The sequence below is a fragment of the Lampris incognitus genome, chromosome 1 (genome assembly GCF_029633865.1).
Source record: "Lampris incognitus isolate fLamInc1 chromosome 1, fLamInc1.hap2, whole genome shotgun sequence".
NCBI classification, from domain to species: Eukaryota; Metazoa; Chordata; class Actinopteri; order Lampriformes; family Lampridae; genus Lampris; species Lampris incognitus.
Window position 1 is genome coordinate 23,129,138 of NC_079211.1, and position 18,536 is coordinate 23,147,673.

The 18,536-nt window shown below is 44.0% G+C and overlaps 1 protein-coding gene across 2 annotated transcripts in view; it reads left to right on the forward strand.

Moving 5' to 3' along the window:
* taf1c (TATA-box binding protein associated factor, RNA polymerase I subunit C) overlaps positions 1 to 18,536 on the forward strand; it is a 65,717-nt gene that overhangs the window by 15,407 nt on the left and 31,774 nt on the right. For both annotated transcript variants that reach the window (XM_056290981.1, XM_056290990.1), the window contains 5 exons: positions 6,278 to 6,531; positions 7,166 to 7,294; positions 9,623 to 9,740; positions 9,851 to 9,922; positions 13,512 to 13,647. In XM_056290981.1, coding sequence (XP_056146956.1) covers positions 6,278 to 6,531; positions 7,166 to 7,294; positions 9,623 to 9,740; positions 9,851 to 9,922; positions 13,512 to 13,647 — 709 coding nt within the window. The remainder of the gene's footprint in view (positions 1 to 6,277; positions 6,532 to 7,165; positions 7,295 to 9,622; positions 9,741 to 9,850; positions 9,923 to 13,511; positions 13,648 to 18,536) is intronic.

The following is an 18,536-nucleotide window of genomic DNA, read 5'->3' on the forward strand; positions in this document are numbered from 1 at the left end:
TGCATCACAGTACAACCACTCCTTACGAGCGTAGATCTGGCCCAGTGTGGGATAGCGACACAAGTGTTACATTGTGGGAGTGCAGGAATGAGGAGACAGAGAGATCGAGTCGAGTAAATCCTGTTTACTCGCCACACAAAACAACACCGATAATGGCTCACCCCGGAAACTCTAAGCAGTGCCTACGTCAGCACTCTGAACGTCTGCCTTAAAGGAGCAGCAGCCCCTGGTGAATCTACCCTCAATTGTGTATCGCCACAACATACTTTTTTTTTTTTTTATTGCATCACAGTACAAAATATTCTCTCGAAATGTATGTAACACTTGTGTCACTATCTCACACTGGACCAGATCTAGGCTCTTAAGGAGTGGTTGAGCAACAAAAAAGCAGACCAGAGGCTGGGGTAACAAAATGAAAAAACTGTCAATTTAATGACAAAATAGTGTAAATTCATTCACAGCTATGTGTCACACATTCATACACTTAGATGTACTTAAATCCCTGGTGTGAATCCCTTTTTAAATTCCATTTAGGTTGTTTAGGTTCAGGTTCCTAATTAGTCAATTTTATATTTTCCAATTAAGATGAGACCGGTCTATATTTTTTAGGATAACAGTCTACTTTGTCAAGCTAGACCTATTTTGTTTGTTATTTTATCCTTTGAGTTAACTCTTTTTATTTTCAGGTGAATCAGGTAAATCTACACACTCTAAAAATCCTTTTTTCGGGTAAGTTGACCCTTAGAGATTAAACCTTGCAGGAAAAACCATTCAAATTCACCGTTCAACTCAAAACATCAATACACAGTCAGTAACATTAACAATTTAACCTTAACAAATGCAATGTTACACTTAACAGGGTATCCCTTTCTTTTCAGTTCAGTGTCAACAGTTCAGTTCAAGTCTCACTCTGAGTGAGGTCCGGTGGCGTTCAGACGGGGAATTTTGCGTCTTTTCATTGCATCACAGTACAAAATATTCTCTCGATTTGAGTGATATTTCTCCAGTTTGCCCATAATAATATTTGTAAACAAAGGGGCTAAGAAGAAATGGTAAGATCCCGTTGCGATCGCTTCTGTGCTGATGTTTCAGGACAGACGGTGCCTATTTCGCCACTAATGATGCGTGATATTTAATACTCTTTATTGTCAATTAGGCCAGATTAGCTCTCCGAAGCATTTGTGGTAAATGAACATAGATTTGAATCAATTGATTGAAACGAGACAATCTTCGTCTTGGCGCAATTGAATTACTGACGGCACGCGATCACCGGCCGCTCCAGGTAAACAACAATGGCGGACGTGCTTGCATCTTTACGTCTTTTATGATGTAGAACAGCTCATTGGTACTTCTGTAGAATCTCTATTCTGTGCTGCGGCATGCTGGAAACTATCCCAGCAGTCATTTGGCAGCAAGCGGGGAGACACCTGTGTACAGGCCGCCAGAGGAAAATTACACTCTGGAATTTAATATTTGGCTATCTTCCTGATTCAAATTCAAATGTCTTTATTTCGAACATGCAAGATAAAAGAAAAAAAATGACCAAGCGTAAATAAAACAAAAAACAACAAATGATAAAGAATTCGCAATAGAGAATCCAACAAATATTGTATGTTCGAAAAGGAGAAGGAGGAAGTTACTACTTATAATTTCCTGCCCCCTTTCTAATGCTCAGTTAATTAACCTAAATAATAAACTTAGTTTTTTACACATCAGAGTGTCATTCTCAATATCTATCTCACGACTCAATAAAATGATAATAATAAAAGCAATAAAAAATGAAAACAAAGAAAACAATAACAATGATTTCCAAGAAACAACAATAACAGCATCCACCATGGGTGTCATGGTCATGAGAGGAGCAAAACCTCCTCATCCTTGTACCTCTTTAAAATATTTTTTGTATCTCTTTTTGAATTGATTTAAACTTGTGCTTTCCTTGAGTTCTTCATCTAGATCATTCCACAAACTCACAGTTGTAATCAAAGTTATTCAACCCCCACTGCAAATTGGGTTTATTGGCAAAATTTACAAACTGTCAGCTGTTTGCAATAAAAAAAAATCAAACAAGAACAATTTAGATAGCTCAACACAACTAATATTACAAGTGGTTCCTCCAAATTCAACACAAAATGCCACTTTTAATGACTACTGCAGTCTCAAAATTATTCAACCCCTTCGTGACAAGCATCTTTAGTACTTAGTAGAGCACCCTTTTGCTGTTAGGACCTGCTACAAGCATGATGCATAGCCAGATACCAGCTTCTGGCAACGTTCCTGAGGAATCTTAGCCCATTCCTCATGGGCAATGGCATCCAGTTCACTAATATTCTTTATTTTGCGTGCTGCAACCGCCTTCTTCAAATACCACCAGAGATTTTCTATGGGCTTCAAGTCAGGCGACTATGATGGCCACTCTAGAATCTTTCAGGACTTCTTCTGAAACCAAGCCTTGGGGGACTTTGAGGTATGCTTGGGATCATTGTCCTGTTGGAAGGGCCAATGATGCCCACCGTCAGCTTCCTCACAGACGGCATGACGTTTTCTCTTAGGATTTCCTGATACTTGATTGAATCCATCTTTCCCTCCACACGCTGCAGGTTTCCAGTGCCAGAGGGAGCAAAGTAGCCCCAGAGCATCACCGAGCTACCGCCATGCTTCACTGTAGGCAGGGTGTTCTTTTCAGCGTATGCTTCATTCTTCCTCCTCCAGACATACCACTCAGCCATAGGCCTGAAAAGTTCTAGTTTTGTTTCATCGCTCCACAGAACAGAATCCCAAAATCTCTTTGGCTTATTTATATGATTTTGAGCATATTTGAGCCGACTTTTCTCGTGCTTTTGGGTCAGTAATGGTGTACGTTTTGGAGTTCAGGCATGGAGCCCTTCAGCGTTTAGTATGCGCCTTACTGTGCAAACTGCAACCTCAGTGCCTGCTGCCACCAAGTCTTGCTGCAGGTCTTTTGCAGTCACTCGAGGGTTTTTGACCACCTGCCTCCTCAGGAATCTGGTGGCAGCCGTTGATAGCTTCCTCTTTCTGCCATGTCCAGGTAGTGTAGCCACTGTTCCTTTAACTTTGAACTTGCGAACTATGCTTCCAACTGTATCTCTAGGAACATTCAGTGCGTTTGCTATCTTTTTGTATCCTTTTTCTTGTTTGTGCAAGGCAATGATCTCTTCTCTTAACTTTTTGGACAATTCTCTTGACTTAGCCATATTTCTAACATGCAATCAAATGTCCCCATCAACAAACACAAGTTGCTGGGGTGTCATAGTCATCCATTGTCTGTGAAAGGTTTCATTAACCAGATTTTTAAAAGATAGACTGCGTCATCAAGGACATAGTACCCCACATCATGTCCACAAATGTTCTTTGTTTCATCAGGGAGTAGCAAACCCATATCCACTAGACCCCACAACCCTGACAAGCACAGCACTCTGGCATCATGCAGGCTCCCTGCTAATCCAATAAAAATATTCCAAGAGACCTCTTCATCCACAATAGCCTGCTGGAAGATCAAATGCCAGCCCTTGCAGTTGGAATACTCTGTGTGGTATTCTCAGTGGTGGGCTATCAGGGCCTTCTCTGCTAGCCCTGTCAAAATCATAATTTTGTTTTTCATAGTTCAATTGAAGTGTGCCTGAAATGTGTCTGCATTCATTTACTTGGTTTCTTGTGGGGCTAGGATTTCCTATCTCATCTAAAGGCATCACTGCTCCATGGACCAGCGCTAGTGGTATTGCTAGCCTTTCCTTGAAGCCCGAATCTGCAAACTGATTACAGCTTTGAGTGGTCGTATCATCGGTCAATCAAAGTTGTTGTGTAGTGATGAGCGCCCTAGGGCCCTGCGATTTAACAGTGCAATCCCAGGTGTCATCGTCAATTTTGAGATTGAGCCTTTGGCGGGTTGTGAGCAAACTAAATGCAATGGCCGCCGCATTCACGGCTACTGACAATCTTGTTGCCGATCCGCTTAGAGTATTTTGCAAATCTGGTAGGATTGTCTGAATTTTTTTTTTATTTTGCGAGAGAAGGTTGTCATGAGTCTCAAGTTGAGGGTAAACTTCAACTCCAGGTTGGTGTAAACATTTTTCTTATTGAATCGAAGGCGGTGCACTGATACTATTGAAACGAAGCTTTATTGAATTTGTTAAAGCTGCGCGAGTGAACTCTACATCATCTGTGGAAACGTATCTCTGCCATGTGGTACGCTTTTGTTCGCGTGTGGTTGCATGCGCCTGTCCGTGGCTTGTCTCGCAAACTGCTGGACCTAGCAGCCTTTTTTATTTATTTTTATTTTAATTTTTTTTGGCCGTACAGTTATCACGATGATTAAGAACTTCTCGTGGTTGTGGCAATAAATTTAAAGAAAACTTTGGCAAAGGTTTGTTCTCGCCATCGCCGCTCCCTATCTTCACTCACTCTCAGGCTTGTTCGACCAACACTGCTCTGTATGGCTGCACGCATGCACACAGTTGATTAGTTGATTTAGCTCGGGCGGCGACCGGGCCCATTTTGTATTCGGGTATAAGTGTGTAAAGTAAACGAGACGTTGATCGTATTTCGCGAATCAGCAAATAGTAATTCACTACAGATCTCAGCACAGGACAATTGGATAAACACTGGATGAACTAAAAAATAATTGGCTTTATTCACCTCGCCGCCATGTTTGTTTAACTGATATCATGAGAGGGATTAGACGCGGAGGTGCCATAGACTACAATGTTAAACCTCTGCTATAAAAATATAATTTCAAGAGTAGGATTGATCATAGTCACAGCTGAAAATCATCTCAGTAGTTTGTGATGATTGGATGTTGTTACACGTTCTGCCCACTAGGTGGAACTAGCCGTTAGTCCTTACCCGAGAGAACTAGATTAGATGACGAAGACACGCTAAGAACCCACACGGATGTAACTGAATGAGTTGTTTAATAAATGAGTTAAGAGTGGAATAAAACAACCCTCATCCTTCTAAACCCGAACCTAACATAGCTTCAATAAAAAAATTCCAGTGGCTGATCTGTAGTTTCTTACAGGTTTTTTATTGCTTTAGAATGGATGAAAGTCATTTGCCCACTTTCATTTTATATCATGAAAACCGCGACGGTTAGTGCGACGGAAGTCTTCTAATAAGGGCGCCTTCTCTCACCACTCTGTTGCTCTATTGTGTACCCAAACAGATAGCGGCAGACCGGCTGGGATTTTCATTGGGAGTGATGAAGAAGGACAGGATTAGGAATGAGTATATTAGAGGGACAGCTCAGGTTGGACGATTTGGAGACAAAGCAAGAGAGGCAAGATTGAGATGGTTTGGACATGTGCAGAGGAGTGATGCTGGGTATATTGGGAGAAGGACGCTGAAGATGGAGCTGCCAGGGAAGAGGAAAAGAGGAAGGCCAAAGAGGAGGGATGTGGTGAGGGGAGATATGCAGGTGGCTGGCATAACAGGAAGATGCCCAAGACAGGAAGAGATGGAAACGGATAATCTGTTGTGGTAATCCCTAACAGGAGCCGCTGAAAGTAGTAGTAGAAGATTCACTTCTCACCATTCTTGTACTTCATACAAGATGGCGTGAGTCCATCTCTGGGGGCGCGAGTCATCTCAGTCATTCTCCGCAATTGCTCGTGAAATCCATTTACTTGATATAAGTCTAGCATTTTGGGCATTTTGACTTGGCTTTGTGGTTTGTACTATTGCTCATGTTATTTCTAATGTTGACTAAATGACCAAATTGCAAAGCAGTAAATCATGAACAACAGCAGCATGGCTTGAATCTCCTCCAGGCTTACTGTTTTTGCAGTGTCATACAAATAATGATGCCTGTCCGTCGCTTTGTATGGCATCATCGTTGTTGTGTAGTCAGTTGCAAAAATGACTTGTAAAAGAGCCATGTCTTTTTCATACGTCAGCGGATTAATATGCCTAATCTTTGCGGGTCTTTGGACTGCAGTGGAAATGCAGACAACAGTTGGCTAAAGGAACCATTTGGTTCCTTGAAAAGTAGTTCCTGGGTCTAATAGTTCCGGGTACTTTGGGTGGAAATGCAGCTAAACACTACTAAAATCTGCAGGAGTTGGACCTTTGTGGAATAGCTATTGTCAATATACAGCAATCAAGAGGATCAAAGAGGACATTTATTTGTCTGTAAACTTTTAGGATTGTAGCCTTTAATCTTAATACCTGCATATTGGTGTGTGTGTGTGTGTGTGTGTGTGTGTGTGTGTGTGTGTGTGTGTGAGAGAGAATAACTCATTCTGTATCTCCCCTTTTTCAGAGGTGGATATTCACATGTCAGCACTGTTGTAACCGACTATGAAAGGCTGTTGGCTGATGTCATCCATGACATCCCTCCTGAGCTGTTGGCTGATCTGCTCCATGAGGAACTGACAGAACAGAGGGACAAGAAGCAGTTCTCTGAGCGCTTCACAGGGGGCACCCTAGCCTTTGTCCCATTCACAGAAGCCAGCTCCAGTGCCGCACAACATGGCTGCCTCATCTGCCCGGGGAACCAAGGCCTTGACTGCCTCAGTATCCTTCAAACTAAAGTGATACATTTATAATTGCTGCTGTATCATAAAAGTAAGGTGTCACAGGTTTCTGAAAATAAGAAAACGTGTAAAGGTGCTCTTCCGTAGCATGGTTGAATGATTCTGAGCACGGAAAGAAACCATTCCAATATCGTTTCCATTGGTGTGTGATTTGGTTCAAAATGGTGTTTGCTTCTGGATTTTCGTCATGTTTCATAATCATAGTCAATGTGGCCAGATTGTCCTGATGGTTAGGGCTTATTGACGCCAGTGTTAAATGATTGGTTTTACTTTCACATCACATTTTGTGTGTTGATATCTTGCGACACCATTATTATATTCTGCACTGATCCTATAACACGTACTGAAATGGCAACTAGCAGACGTTTGTCTTTTTAGATCAGAAAGCAGAACTAAACTAAAATGTGTGGGTATGTGCTGTGGTCACTGGAAGAGATGTCACATATGCATTATGTAGACAGCTGCCATTTCATGGCTTCATTTGGTGTAGTCATTGTAGTTTTTCTCACCTAAACTCCTATTTTATTTCCAGTTTATAATTTTTAACTTTGTTGTGCCCCTAATTTCATCCCTACCAAACCTGAGTGTTGAGCCTCCTTGATGCTGTGCTTCAGATTTCCAAAAGATTGTGCTGCGGTCACAGGACTCGATGGCCCCCTGTCTGGAGCTACATCACAAACCCTTTCATTTCAAGCTAAAGAGTCCAGCCAGACAAATCAGCTCTGTCTCACTCCTCAATGAAAGTAAGTGTCATCATCATCATCATCATCATCATCATCATCATCATCATCATCATCATCATCATCATCATCATCATCATCATCATCTTCTTCTTCTTCTTCTTCTTCTTCTTCTTCTTCTTCTTCTTCTTCTTCTTCTTCTTCTTCTTCTTCTTCTTCTTCTTCTTCTTCTTCTTCTTCTTCTTCTTCTTCTTCTTCTTCTTCTTCTTCTTCTTCTTCTTCTTCTTCTTCTTCTTCTTCTTCTTCTTCTTCTTCTTCTTCTTCTTCTTCTTCTTCTTCTTCTTCTTCTTCTTCCGCCGCCGCCGCCGGCTGTTCCCATTAGGGGTTGCCACAGTGGATCATCCTTTTCCATCTCTTCCTGTCCTCTGCATCTTCTTCTGTCACACCAACCACCCGCGTGTCCTCCCTCACCACATCCCTAAACCTCCTCTTTGGCCTTCTTCAGCATCTCTCCTCCGTACATGTCTAAACCATTTCAGTCTTGCCTCTCTTGCAATGTCTCCAAACCGTCCAACCTGAGCTGTCTCTAATATACTTGTTCCTAATCCTATCCTTCTTCGTCACTCCCAACGAAAATCTTAGTATCTTCCACTCTACCACCTCGAGGTCCGCCTTGTGTTGTTTCCTCAGTTCCACCGTCTCCAAGCCATCCAACCTGAGCTGTCCCTCTAATATCTACTACGACCACTACTACTACTTTCGGCTTCTATTGTTACGAGTCACCACAGCATATCATCTGTTTCCATCTATTCCTATCCTCTGCTTCTTCCTCTGTCACGTCAGAGCTGGCGAGCGGGACCAATTATTAGCTGATTGATAATGTAGTCAAGCCGAAGGCTCATGTTATCTATTAACTGTTGCTTTTCTAACGTGTATAGAGCAACGCATAAAATACATTACCATTCTGATATGTCCACTGCACCCTGCCCAGTTTGCTGCTTATCTTTGGAATCAATTCCCGGTTCATACATGTATGGCTGAATTACTCCTATATTGCCACCTGCTGAGTGGCAAAGGGGTGGGGGAGATTTGAATTGAGGGTGGGGATAACTTGCATATTCATAGATGCAGGGTTTTTTAATGAGGGAGAAGGAGTAGATGTAATTTTTAAGGATTCTAACAAGATAATTGAACTTATTTTGCAGAAAAAAATCAGATAATTTATTATATCAAACAGCATTTTATATATCTTAAAACATGACGAAGGGGTTTTTAAAAAAATGCTAGAATCTGAGGAAAATGTTAGGATGGGCTACAGGTAACAAACCACGTCCTGCAGTTTTGTTTTACCTTTGGGGGGAAAAAAAACTCATTCTTCTCTGGACTCAACAGCAACCATGGAGGAAAGCGAGAGCACTAATTCTATAAATTAACTATATCAAACTATATATATAACTATAAAACTAAAATCAAACAAAAAATATGTCTAAAAAAACACTATCAAAATAGAACTACTAGGGGCATCCGGGTAGTGTGGCAATCCCTGTGCCTACCAACACAGGGATCACTGGTTCAAATCACCGTGTTACCTCCGGCTTGATTGGGCGTCCCTACAGACACAATTGGCCGTGTCTGCGGGTGGGAACCTGGATGTGAGTGTGTGTCCTAGTTGCTGCACTAGTACCTCCTCTGGTCGGTCAGGGCGCCTACTCAGGGGGAGAGAGAACTGGGGGGAATAGCATGATCCTCCCACATGCTACGTCCCCATGGCAACACGCCTCAATGTCAGGTGAAAAGAAGCGGCTGGCAACTCTACGTGTATTGGAGGGGGCATGTGATAGTCTGCAGCCCTCCCCGGATCGGCAGAGGGGGTGGAGCAGTGACCGGGAAAGCTCAGAAGAGTGGGGTGATTGGCCGGATACAATTAGGGAGAAAAAGGGGGGGGGGGGGTAAAAACAAAAAACAAAAAAATTAGAACTACTGAAAAATACAAAAATATGTAATGGTCTGTCTTTCAATAACTGTATCCTCTCTCTCTCTCTCTCTCTCTCTCTCTCTCTCTCTCTCTCTCTCTCTCTCTCTCTCTCTCTCTCTCTCTCTCTCTCTCTCTCTCTCTCAACATGTCTCTCACCCAAATACTCCTCACCTCAATGGAAGAATCTGAAATGTTTTTTTATTTATAGTAGATGATGGAAGGGCATAGCCAGGGGGTTGTGATTTGTATTGCATCACATCGCCACACCTATAACAATCCATGCCTGTAATAACAGTTATAACCACAGGAGCAGCACTTAGCTGAAATTCACTGCTTTGTGTATAGATCGTATATATATATTGCGCTAAAATAAGTTCGAGATTACCATTTTATTTGTGTTTTGTTTTTATTTCCAGGTTGTGTTGCAGTGCGCTCAGATTACCTATGTGGGGTTTGGAGACTGGGCATGTGTTTGGAGCCACATCTCCTTGAGGTCATTCACACCAAACAGTCCACCACCTGCATCAGTGCCAGGTAGAGATGATGATCATGCAATTTTATTGTCCCTTACTGTTTAATCGGTAGAACAAGGCACTAACATCGCTGGAGTTAGCAGTTAATATATGTTTGTACTGTGATGCCAGCCCCCATGTGCTTGGTGAGGTGCTGGTGGCCAGTGAGAGTGGAGCAGTACACCTCTGGACAGTCGGAAAGGGGTAAGCAATGTGTGTGGTGTATGCATGTTTGTTATCTGGTGTATGTTATCTGTATGTTATCTGGAATGTCTGTGTTTATGTTGGATGGGTGGTGTGTGTATGTGGAGAAGCAGTGTTCTATAGTGAGCTATGTTTGTGTACGTATGTGTTTTTTGATAGGGTTTATAGTTGTGCCAGTGTGCTTGTGCTTGTGAGTGTGCATTGAATCAGATGTTTGTGTTGGTATTAGATGGATGGTGAGATATGTGAAAGAGCTTTGTTTTAAGTCTGTTCTTCCTTTTCCTTCCTGGTGCCATCATGTATACACACACACACGCAAAGTTGTGACCTTGTATCCTGGCATTTGAGATATGCTCCCTGTTTCTGGTCTTTCATCCCTTGTTTCCCTAAGTGTTTTTTTTTTAATGTCAAGTCCAGTTTAATTTAAAAGAATACTTAACCCCTAGAATGACCGGGATTTCACTCCTACCTAAAACAACCATGGGCGGTCAAAATGAAGGCCGGTTTTTAAACTCTATATTCTGTCAAGATAAATACCCAATTGAGGAAGCGAGTGAAGACACAGCCGAAGATCAAATGGTGGAAGTTGAAGAAGGAAGACTGTTGTGTGGAGTTCAGGCAGGAGTTAAGACAGGCACTGGGTGGTAGTGAAGAGTTGACAGATGGCTGGACAACCACTGCAGAAATAGTGAGGGAGACAGCTAGGAAGGTACTTGGTGTGTCATCAGGACAGAGGAAGGAAGACAAGGAGACTTGGTGGTGGAATGAGGAAGTACAGCAAATTATACAGAGGAAAAGGTTGGCAAAGAAGAAGTGGGATAGTAAGAGAGATGAAGAAAGTAGACAGGAGTACAAGGAGATGCAGCATAAAGCAAAGAGAGAGGTGGCAAAGGCAAAGGAAAAGGCGTATGGTGAGTTGTATGACTGATTAGACACTAAGGAAGGAGAAAAGGACTTGTACCGATTGGCTAGACAGAGGGACAAAGCTGCAAAGGATGTGCAGCAAGTTAGGGCGATCAAGGATAGAGATGGAAATGTGCTGACAAGCGAGGAGAGTGTGCTAAGAAGGTGGAAGGAATACTTTGAGGGGCTGATGAATGAAGAAAATGAGAGAGAGAGAAGGTTGGATGATGTAGGGATAGTGAATCAGGAAGTTCAGTGGATTAGCAAGAAGGAAGTGAGGGCAGCTATGAAGAGGATGAAGAGTGGAAAGGCAGTTGGTCCTGATGACATAGCTGTGGAGGCATGGGGATGTTTAGGAGAGATGGCAGTGGAGTTTTTAACTAGATTGTTTAACACAATCCTGGAAAGTGAGAGGATGCCTGAGGAGTGGAGAAGAAGCATACTGGTACCGATTTTCAAGAACAAGGGCGATGTGCAGAACTGTAACAACTACAGAGGTATAAAGTTGATCAGCCACAGCATGAAGATTTGGGAAAGAGTAATAGAAGCTAGGTTAAGAGGAGAGGTGATGATCAGCGAGCAGCAGTATGGTTTCATGCCACGAAAGAGCACCACAGATGCGATGTTTGCTTTGAGAATGTTGATTGAGAAGTATAGAGAAGGCCAGAAAGAGTTGCATTGTGTCTTTGTAGATTTAGAGAAAGCTTATGACAGAGTGCCGAGAGAGGAGGTGTGGTATTGTATGAGGAAGTCAGGAGTTGCAGAGAAGTATGTAGGAGTGGTGCAGGATACGTATGAGGGCAGTGTGACAGTGGTGAGGTGTGCGGTTGGAATGACAGATGGGTTCAAGGTGGAGGTGGGATTACATCAAGGATCGGCTCTGAGCCCTTTCTTGTTTGCAATGGTGATGGACAGGTTGATGAATGAGATCAGGCAGGAGTCTCCATGGACGATGATGTTTGCGGATGACATTGTGATCTGTAGTGAGAGTAGGGTGCAGGTTGAGGAGAGCCTGGAGAGGTGGAGGTATGCACTGGAGAGTAGAGGAATGAAAGTCAGTAGGAGCAAGACAGAGGACCTATGCGTGAATGAGCGAGAGGACAGTGGAATGGTCAGGATGCAAGGAGTGGAGGTGACAAAGGCATTTGAGTTTAAATACTTGGGGTCAACTGTCCAAAGTAACGGGGAGTGCAGTAGAGAGGTGAAAAAGAGAGTGCAGGCAGGTTGGAGTGGGTGGAGAAGTGTGTCAGGAGTGATTTGCGACAGACGGGTACCAGCAAGAGTTAAAGGGAAAGTTTACAAGATGGTTGTGAGACCAGCTATGTTATATGGTTTGGAGACAGTGGCACTGACGAAAAGACAGGAGGCGGAGCTGGAGGTGGCAGAGTTGAAGATGCTAAGATTTTCACTGGGAGTAACGAAGAAGGACAGGATTAGGAACGATTATATTAGAGGGACCGCTCCGGTTGGACAGTTTGGAGACAAAGCAAGAGAGGCAAGATTGAGATGGCTTGGACATGTGTGGAGGAGAGATGCTGAGTATATTGGGAGAAGGATGCTGAATATGGAGCTGCCAGGGAAGAGGAGAAGAGGAAGGCCAAAGAGGAGGTTTATGGATATGGTGAGGGAAGACATGCAGGTGGTTGGTGTGACAGAGGAAGACACAGAAGACAGGAAGAAATGGAAACGGATGATCCGCTGTGGCGACCCTTAACGGGAGCAGCCGAAAGTAGTAGTAGTAGATTCTGTCAAGATAAATACCCAATTGAGATATTAATGCATTGCATACGTTAATATGTCTGTTAGGAAACGACTGACACCAAAATTAACATTTTAACAACTATAATACTATTTTTAAACAAACTTCAGAGACATGGTCGAACTTGAATAGTAAAATTGAAAAAGTGAAAATATTACTCGAAAAACAAAGCAGAAAACACATATTGCAAATCTAACAAACGTAACAAGGCCCATAAAATGTGAACTGTAAAAAAAAGAACTGAAAATAAATATTGAAACAGTCCCAAACAACTTAAAAACTACTAGAATGACCATGGGCAGTCATGGTTGCCAAGATAAATACCCAATTGAGATATTAATGCATTGCATATGTTAGTATGTCTGTTAAGAAACGACTGACACCAAAGTTCACATTTAACAACTTTAATACTATTTTTCAAATTATTTAAAATTGCTGCTGTCCAACATCTATAAATACTGCAACGCCTCGGTGGTCATGGTGCGTCTGAAACGGCGTCTGTACCGAGACATGTTGGAAATAATCAAAAATCAAGTTTAGACTATTACTCTGCTCTGGAAAACGCTAGTGTGCTTCTAAGACAGAGCAATGAACTTCGCAAAGGAAATGATGCGACCAAAACACGTCATAAATAGTGACATGACGCACACGATCACGCACAAATTACATGCCATCATTTTGACCACTCATGGTCGTTTTAGGTAGATCTTATCGTAATTTTTTTTTTTTGTGCAATTGATCTGAAACTAATTTTAATGCAAATATATGCAATTTTAGGAGCATTCAGGGGGTGGCAGGTGTGTATCTTTTTTTTTTCCACAAAGTTATTAAACTTTGAAAATCCAAAACTGTCAAAATTATGGCCTTGGTTGTTCTAGTGTTAACTTCATAGCTCAGTCTGATTGACCAGTTTTCCTTACCTATCAGAGTGCAGAAGTGGCGTAAGGATGACAGCAACCTGTACTTCAACGCCAGATCTCAGTGGCGATGGTGTGAGTTCTCGGCCCACCCCAGAGTGATAGTGTACGCAGACAGAACCGGCGCTGAGCTCACAGACATCAGGGTGAGAAACGCTCCCATGTTTAATTATTTCCTGTAAGTGGGGTACACACACACAAGCTGTGCAAGCCAGACCAACCTCCCCTGTTGATCTTTCATTGGTCTTACTCAGGAGATTATGCCTGACCTTCTTCCCATAGAGAGCAATTTCTAAAATGTGACCTGTCCCATCACAGCTTTTTAGACAGTGCGATGGTGGTACATAGCTGAGATTGCTTCGGAGAATTTCCAACAAGGAAATCAGTGTTTTAGCAAAGATGATGTATATATTTTTGCATACACAGATCCAAACATAATACTCTCACTATATTTATAAAACATTACAGGGCACAGATTTAATTCTTAGTCATTTGATTATGTTGGTAAATACTAAGGCTGGACCTGAATACCCGAGTATTCACATATTCATTCATTGGGTAGGTATTCGGTTTCAATTTTGGTGTTTGGATAGTCTGGGTTTTTATTTTCTTTCTTTTTTTTCAGTCTCCAAAGCTGTGATTGGATCGTCCACTTAATTGATTGCTCCACATCTTTGAGATTAAGTCTTAATGAGAGGGAAGCCAGGCCCCAACTTCCAGATACAGATAAACATGATAGGGTCGGCAGTGGTGTAGCGGTGTAAGCATCGGCTTTGTGTCAATGCAGTTGCCCACTGGGGACAGGGGTTTGCACCTCGGTCTCGCCAGATCCGACTATGGCCGGATTCGATGAAACAGCAATAATTGGCAACACTGTTTTCGGGAGGGGCGCAGAGTCGGCTTGTGTTCGTCACATGAATGCATCTCTGTGTGTGTCGGAAGAGGCAATGGTTAAGCCTGGATTCGCCTTGTCACAGAAGTGGCGAGGCGTCTCCTTCGAGACTGCCGGCCGGAGAGATGCAGTTGGCGAACGCATGCAGTACGAGGGTGGGTGTTTGAACTAGAATAGGGAGCGATTGGCCGCTAAATTGGGAGAAAAAGGGAAAAATCAGAAATAATTTTATATTAAGAAAAAGCATGATCGATTCCTGAGTGTGATTTGTATGTTATTCTTTGTATTATATTCATGGGACCTATTGACGAACATAGTACCACAGTACATACTGATGCACATGGTAAACAGACAATAGGATCTCTAACAAGCTAACACAGTACCAAAGTAAATACTCATATACATAATACACAGAAAACACTACCTCTAACAGACTTCATAGTACCACAGTACATACTGATACATATGGTACACAGACAACAGTACCTCTAACAGACTAACATAGTACCACAGTCTACTACTATAACTACTACTTTTGGCTGCTCCTGTTAGGGGTCGCCACAGCGAATCATCTGTTTCCACCTCTTCCTGTCCTCTGTGTCTTCCTTTGTCATGTCAGCCACCTATATGTCCTCCCTCACCACATCCATAAATCTCTTCTTTGGCCTTTCCCTTTTCCTCTTCCCTGGCAGCTCAATATTCAGCATCCTTCTCTCAATATACCCAGGATCTCTCTTCTGCACATGTCCAAACAGTTTCAGTCTTGCCTCTCTTGCTTTGTCTCCAAACTGTCCAACCTGAGCTGTCCCTCTAATACAGGGGTCCCCAACTTTTTTTGCACCGCGGACCGGTTTAATAATGACAATATTCTGGTGGACCTGGAGAGGGGCAGGGGTGGGTTCATAACGACCAGAATATAGGCTAGGCTTATAAGTCAGTGGTATCGTAACATTTAAAGTAACGTTTGGATATTTAACACACAGCGCATATTTTCCTCGCATTAACATAACATACATATAACAACATTGCAACTCACCAATATCACTGAATCAGTGGGAGTCCTGGGCTTGTTTCCTTGCAGCAAGATGGTCCAATCGAAGGGTGATGGGAGACAGCGACACCCGAAAGGTGTTTCTTATGTCCAATCTATTCTGCAATTTTATTTTCGTTGCAGAAAACCCCACTTCACAGAGATATGATGTTGGAAATGGAAGCAAAGTTTTCAGTGCTTTCCTGGTTATCTCAGAATATTCAGCCTTGACTTTGATCCATAATGTCAGCAGAGATGTTATGTCAAACATACTTCTCAGCCCACCTACATTTGCAAGCTTAAGGAGTTGATCTTCTTCCTGCGCTGACATGAAAGATTCGCCGGGGACATTCACAAATGGGTCACGGATCCAATCCTTTACATTTCTTGGGTCATCTGCGGTTGGGAAGTAACACTCAAATTCTGTCGACAGCAAAGCCAGGTGATCGTGCACCAGCTGGGAGAAGGACGGTGCAGCCTCAGTCTCCCCCAAAATGTCAGCTAATGTTTGGAACATGTCGAATATGCCCCTGTTCACTCGCCGTCCCCACAGTTCCAGTTTGGCTTTGAATGCAGACACTTTATCTGCCAACTAGAAGACAGTTGTCATTCTCCCTTGAAGTGACAAATTGAATTCATTTAAGAGGTTGAAGATGTCACACCATTAAGCGAGTTCTGTTATCTACTCCTCGTCACTGAAGTGTGCTGCCAGTGGTGACTTTTTTTCGGAAAGAAATCTCTGTAGCAGCTCTCAACTCAAAAACCCTGGCCAGGGATCTCCCCCTTGATAACCACCTGACTTCAGTGTGTAAGAGAAGGCGTCTGTGCTCTGCGTCCATTTCCTCAAAAAGCTGCTCAAACAGACGTGAGTTAAGGGTGTGTGCTTTGATGTGATTGATTATTTTAATAATGCCAGATACTGAAGATTGAAGAAGAAGGAGAAGGACCTTAAGGTAGCCAAGCTGGCCATCTCACTCCTCCCAAGAACCAGAGATGGAGGGACCACGTAGTAGTGCATCGACCACAAGGAGCTTCTACTCTCTACCAGTGACGAATGCTCCATCCACCAGTGCTCCTGCAGGCTTACCACGTCAATCCATCTCTCATCTACACTTTGCACCCCCTCCCGTGCTGCCAGCGGTATCTAAGTTGACTTATCCTCCAGCTGAGTTGCAGCGCCATGCAGTGGCACCCATGCCTCTAGCGCGTCCTACTGTACCACACAGCATGCATCCCCCGCCAGCTCACCCCGCAGTCTTCACTTCAGTGATGCACCCTCCAGCACAGGCGATGTCGACCTCCGCTGCAGCCCCTGTGTCGTTGTACCCCGCTCCCATTGTACCTGCTCCCACCAAACTTCCCGTGAGGTCACACGAACTTTCTGTAGCTACACCTGGCATCCAGACCGAGCAGTATCATGCCACAGAACCCTCTGCAGTGCAAACTCCTACCTACTGTGTGACCACCTCTACCGCAGCTCAACCATACCAGCACGTGAGTTCCGCTGCACCCCACATGGCCCCTATCCCACCACAGATTACATCAGGGCATCCCCAGCATCCAGGTTCAGAGATGCTGATTGCCTCTCCTTACGGCATCCCCCAGCCAATGCTGCCAGTCTTCAAGCGTGACCGCGAAAGTGACTTTGCTCTACTCAATATGACCTTGGATAACTTGATGGGCCACGGGCACCTGACTGAACATTATAAGTACCAAGCGCTTCTCAGCCACTTGAAGCTCCCTAGTACCCTCCACCTAGCAAAGGCCTACATGTATGACTCCCGGCCTTATACCACTGCATTGCAAGCCTTGCAAGACAAATACGGTCAACCCCGACAGCTCATCCAGTCAGAGCTACGTGCCATCCTCAACTCCCCTACCATCAAGTTTGGTGACATTTAAGCTTTTGACTCCTTCGCCCTGTCCATCCAGTCTCTGGTGGGCATGCTCAGGACACTTGATGGGCCAAACAGGTACGAGTTGAGATGTGGATCTCACATCGACCGGCTCCTAAGCAAGATGCCTCCGTCATTCAGGGACGGATTTATTGAATGCTGTCTGAGCCACGGTTTTCTCCAGACAGCGTCAGACATGACCTTCACCCTGCCTGACTGGCAGCCTGGCTCCAGATGAAGTCGCAAGCTAAGCGCCTCTCAAGCCGAGCTGTGGCACTCTACCAGTGTGATGCACCCAAGCCAGTCAAGAAGGATCAACGTGTCACTCATTACAGGGAGAAGACCACGACCATCCTTCTCAATGCTGGGGAATTCGCTAGTACTCCAGAGCCTGCTCGCTCCAAAACCGTCTTCGAGTCCAAGCTGTATTGTCCCTTTTGTGACAATAAGGAGCACTTCTTGAATGCCTGTGATGACTTCAAGAAGTTATCTACCAGCCAGGTTGTGAAGTGGATCCAAGAGGGGAAATGGTGCTGGAAGTGTGGCCCCAACCACTCCGCTGAAGCATGTACTCTGAAGCGCGCATGCAAGACCTGCAAAGGGCAGCACCTTACCATTCTGCATGACTCCATCCAGCAGGGTGAAACCGAAGTCCACATGGTCACTACACAACCCATCAAGGTCTGTCTCGACCAGCCCAACTGTCCGCAACAGGTGATGATAAAAGTTGTCAAGGTCATCTTAAGGAACAGGAACCAAGCCTTGGAGACCTACACCATGTTGGACAACAGCTCTGAACGAAGTATTGTTCTCCCTCAAGCTGTACAGCTCTTGAACCTTCCCAGACAGCCAGAGACTCTCCATCTACAGACAGTCCAGCAGAATGTCGAACAGCCCCAGGGCAGCTGCATCTCCTTTGATGTTTCTCCACTGTGCATGCTTTCCCAGAAGTACCGGCTCCACCAAGCCTTCACCACCGAAGGCCTCAGCCTGGCCAAACACTCCTACCCCATGACTGCACTACAGAAATGCTACAAGCACCTCTGTGGCCTGCCCTTACCACCAGTCAACCACGCCCAGCCACTGCTTCTGATTGGTTCTGATATGCCACACCTCCCGATCCCAGTACAGCCCTTACGTACAGGCCCGCCAGGTGGTCCTGTCGGCATCTGCACCTGACTAAGTTGGTCACTCCAGGGTTCTACGAGCCTTGCCCAG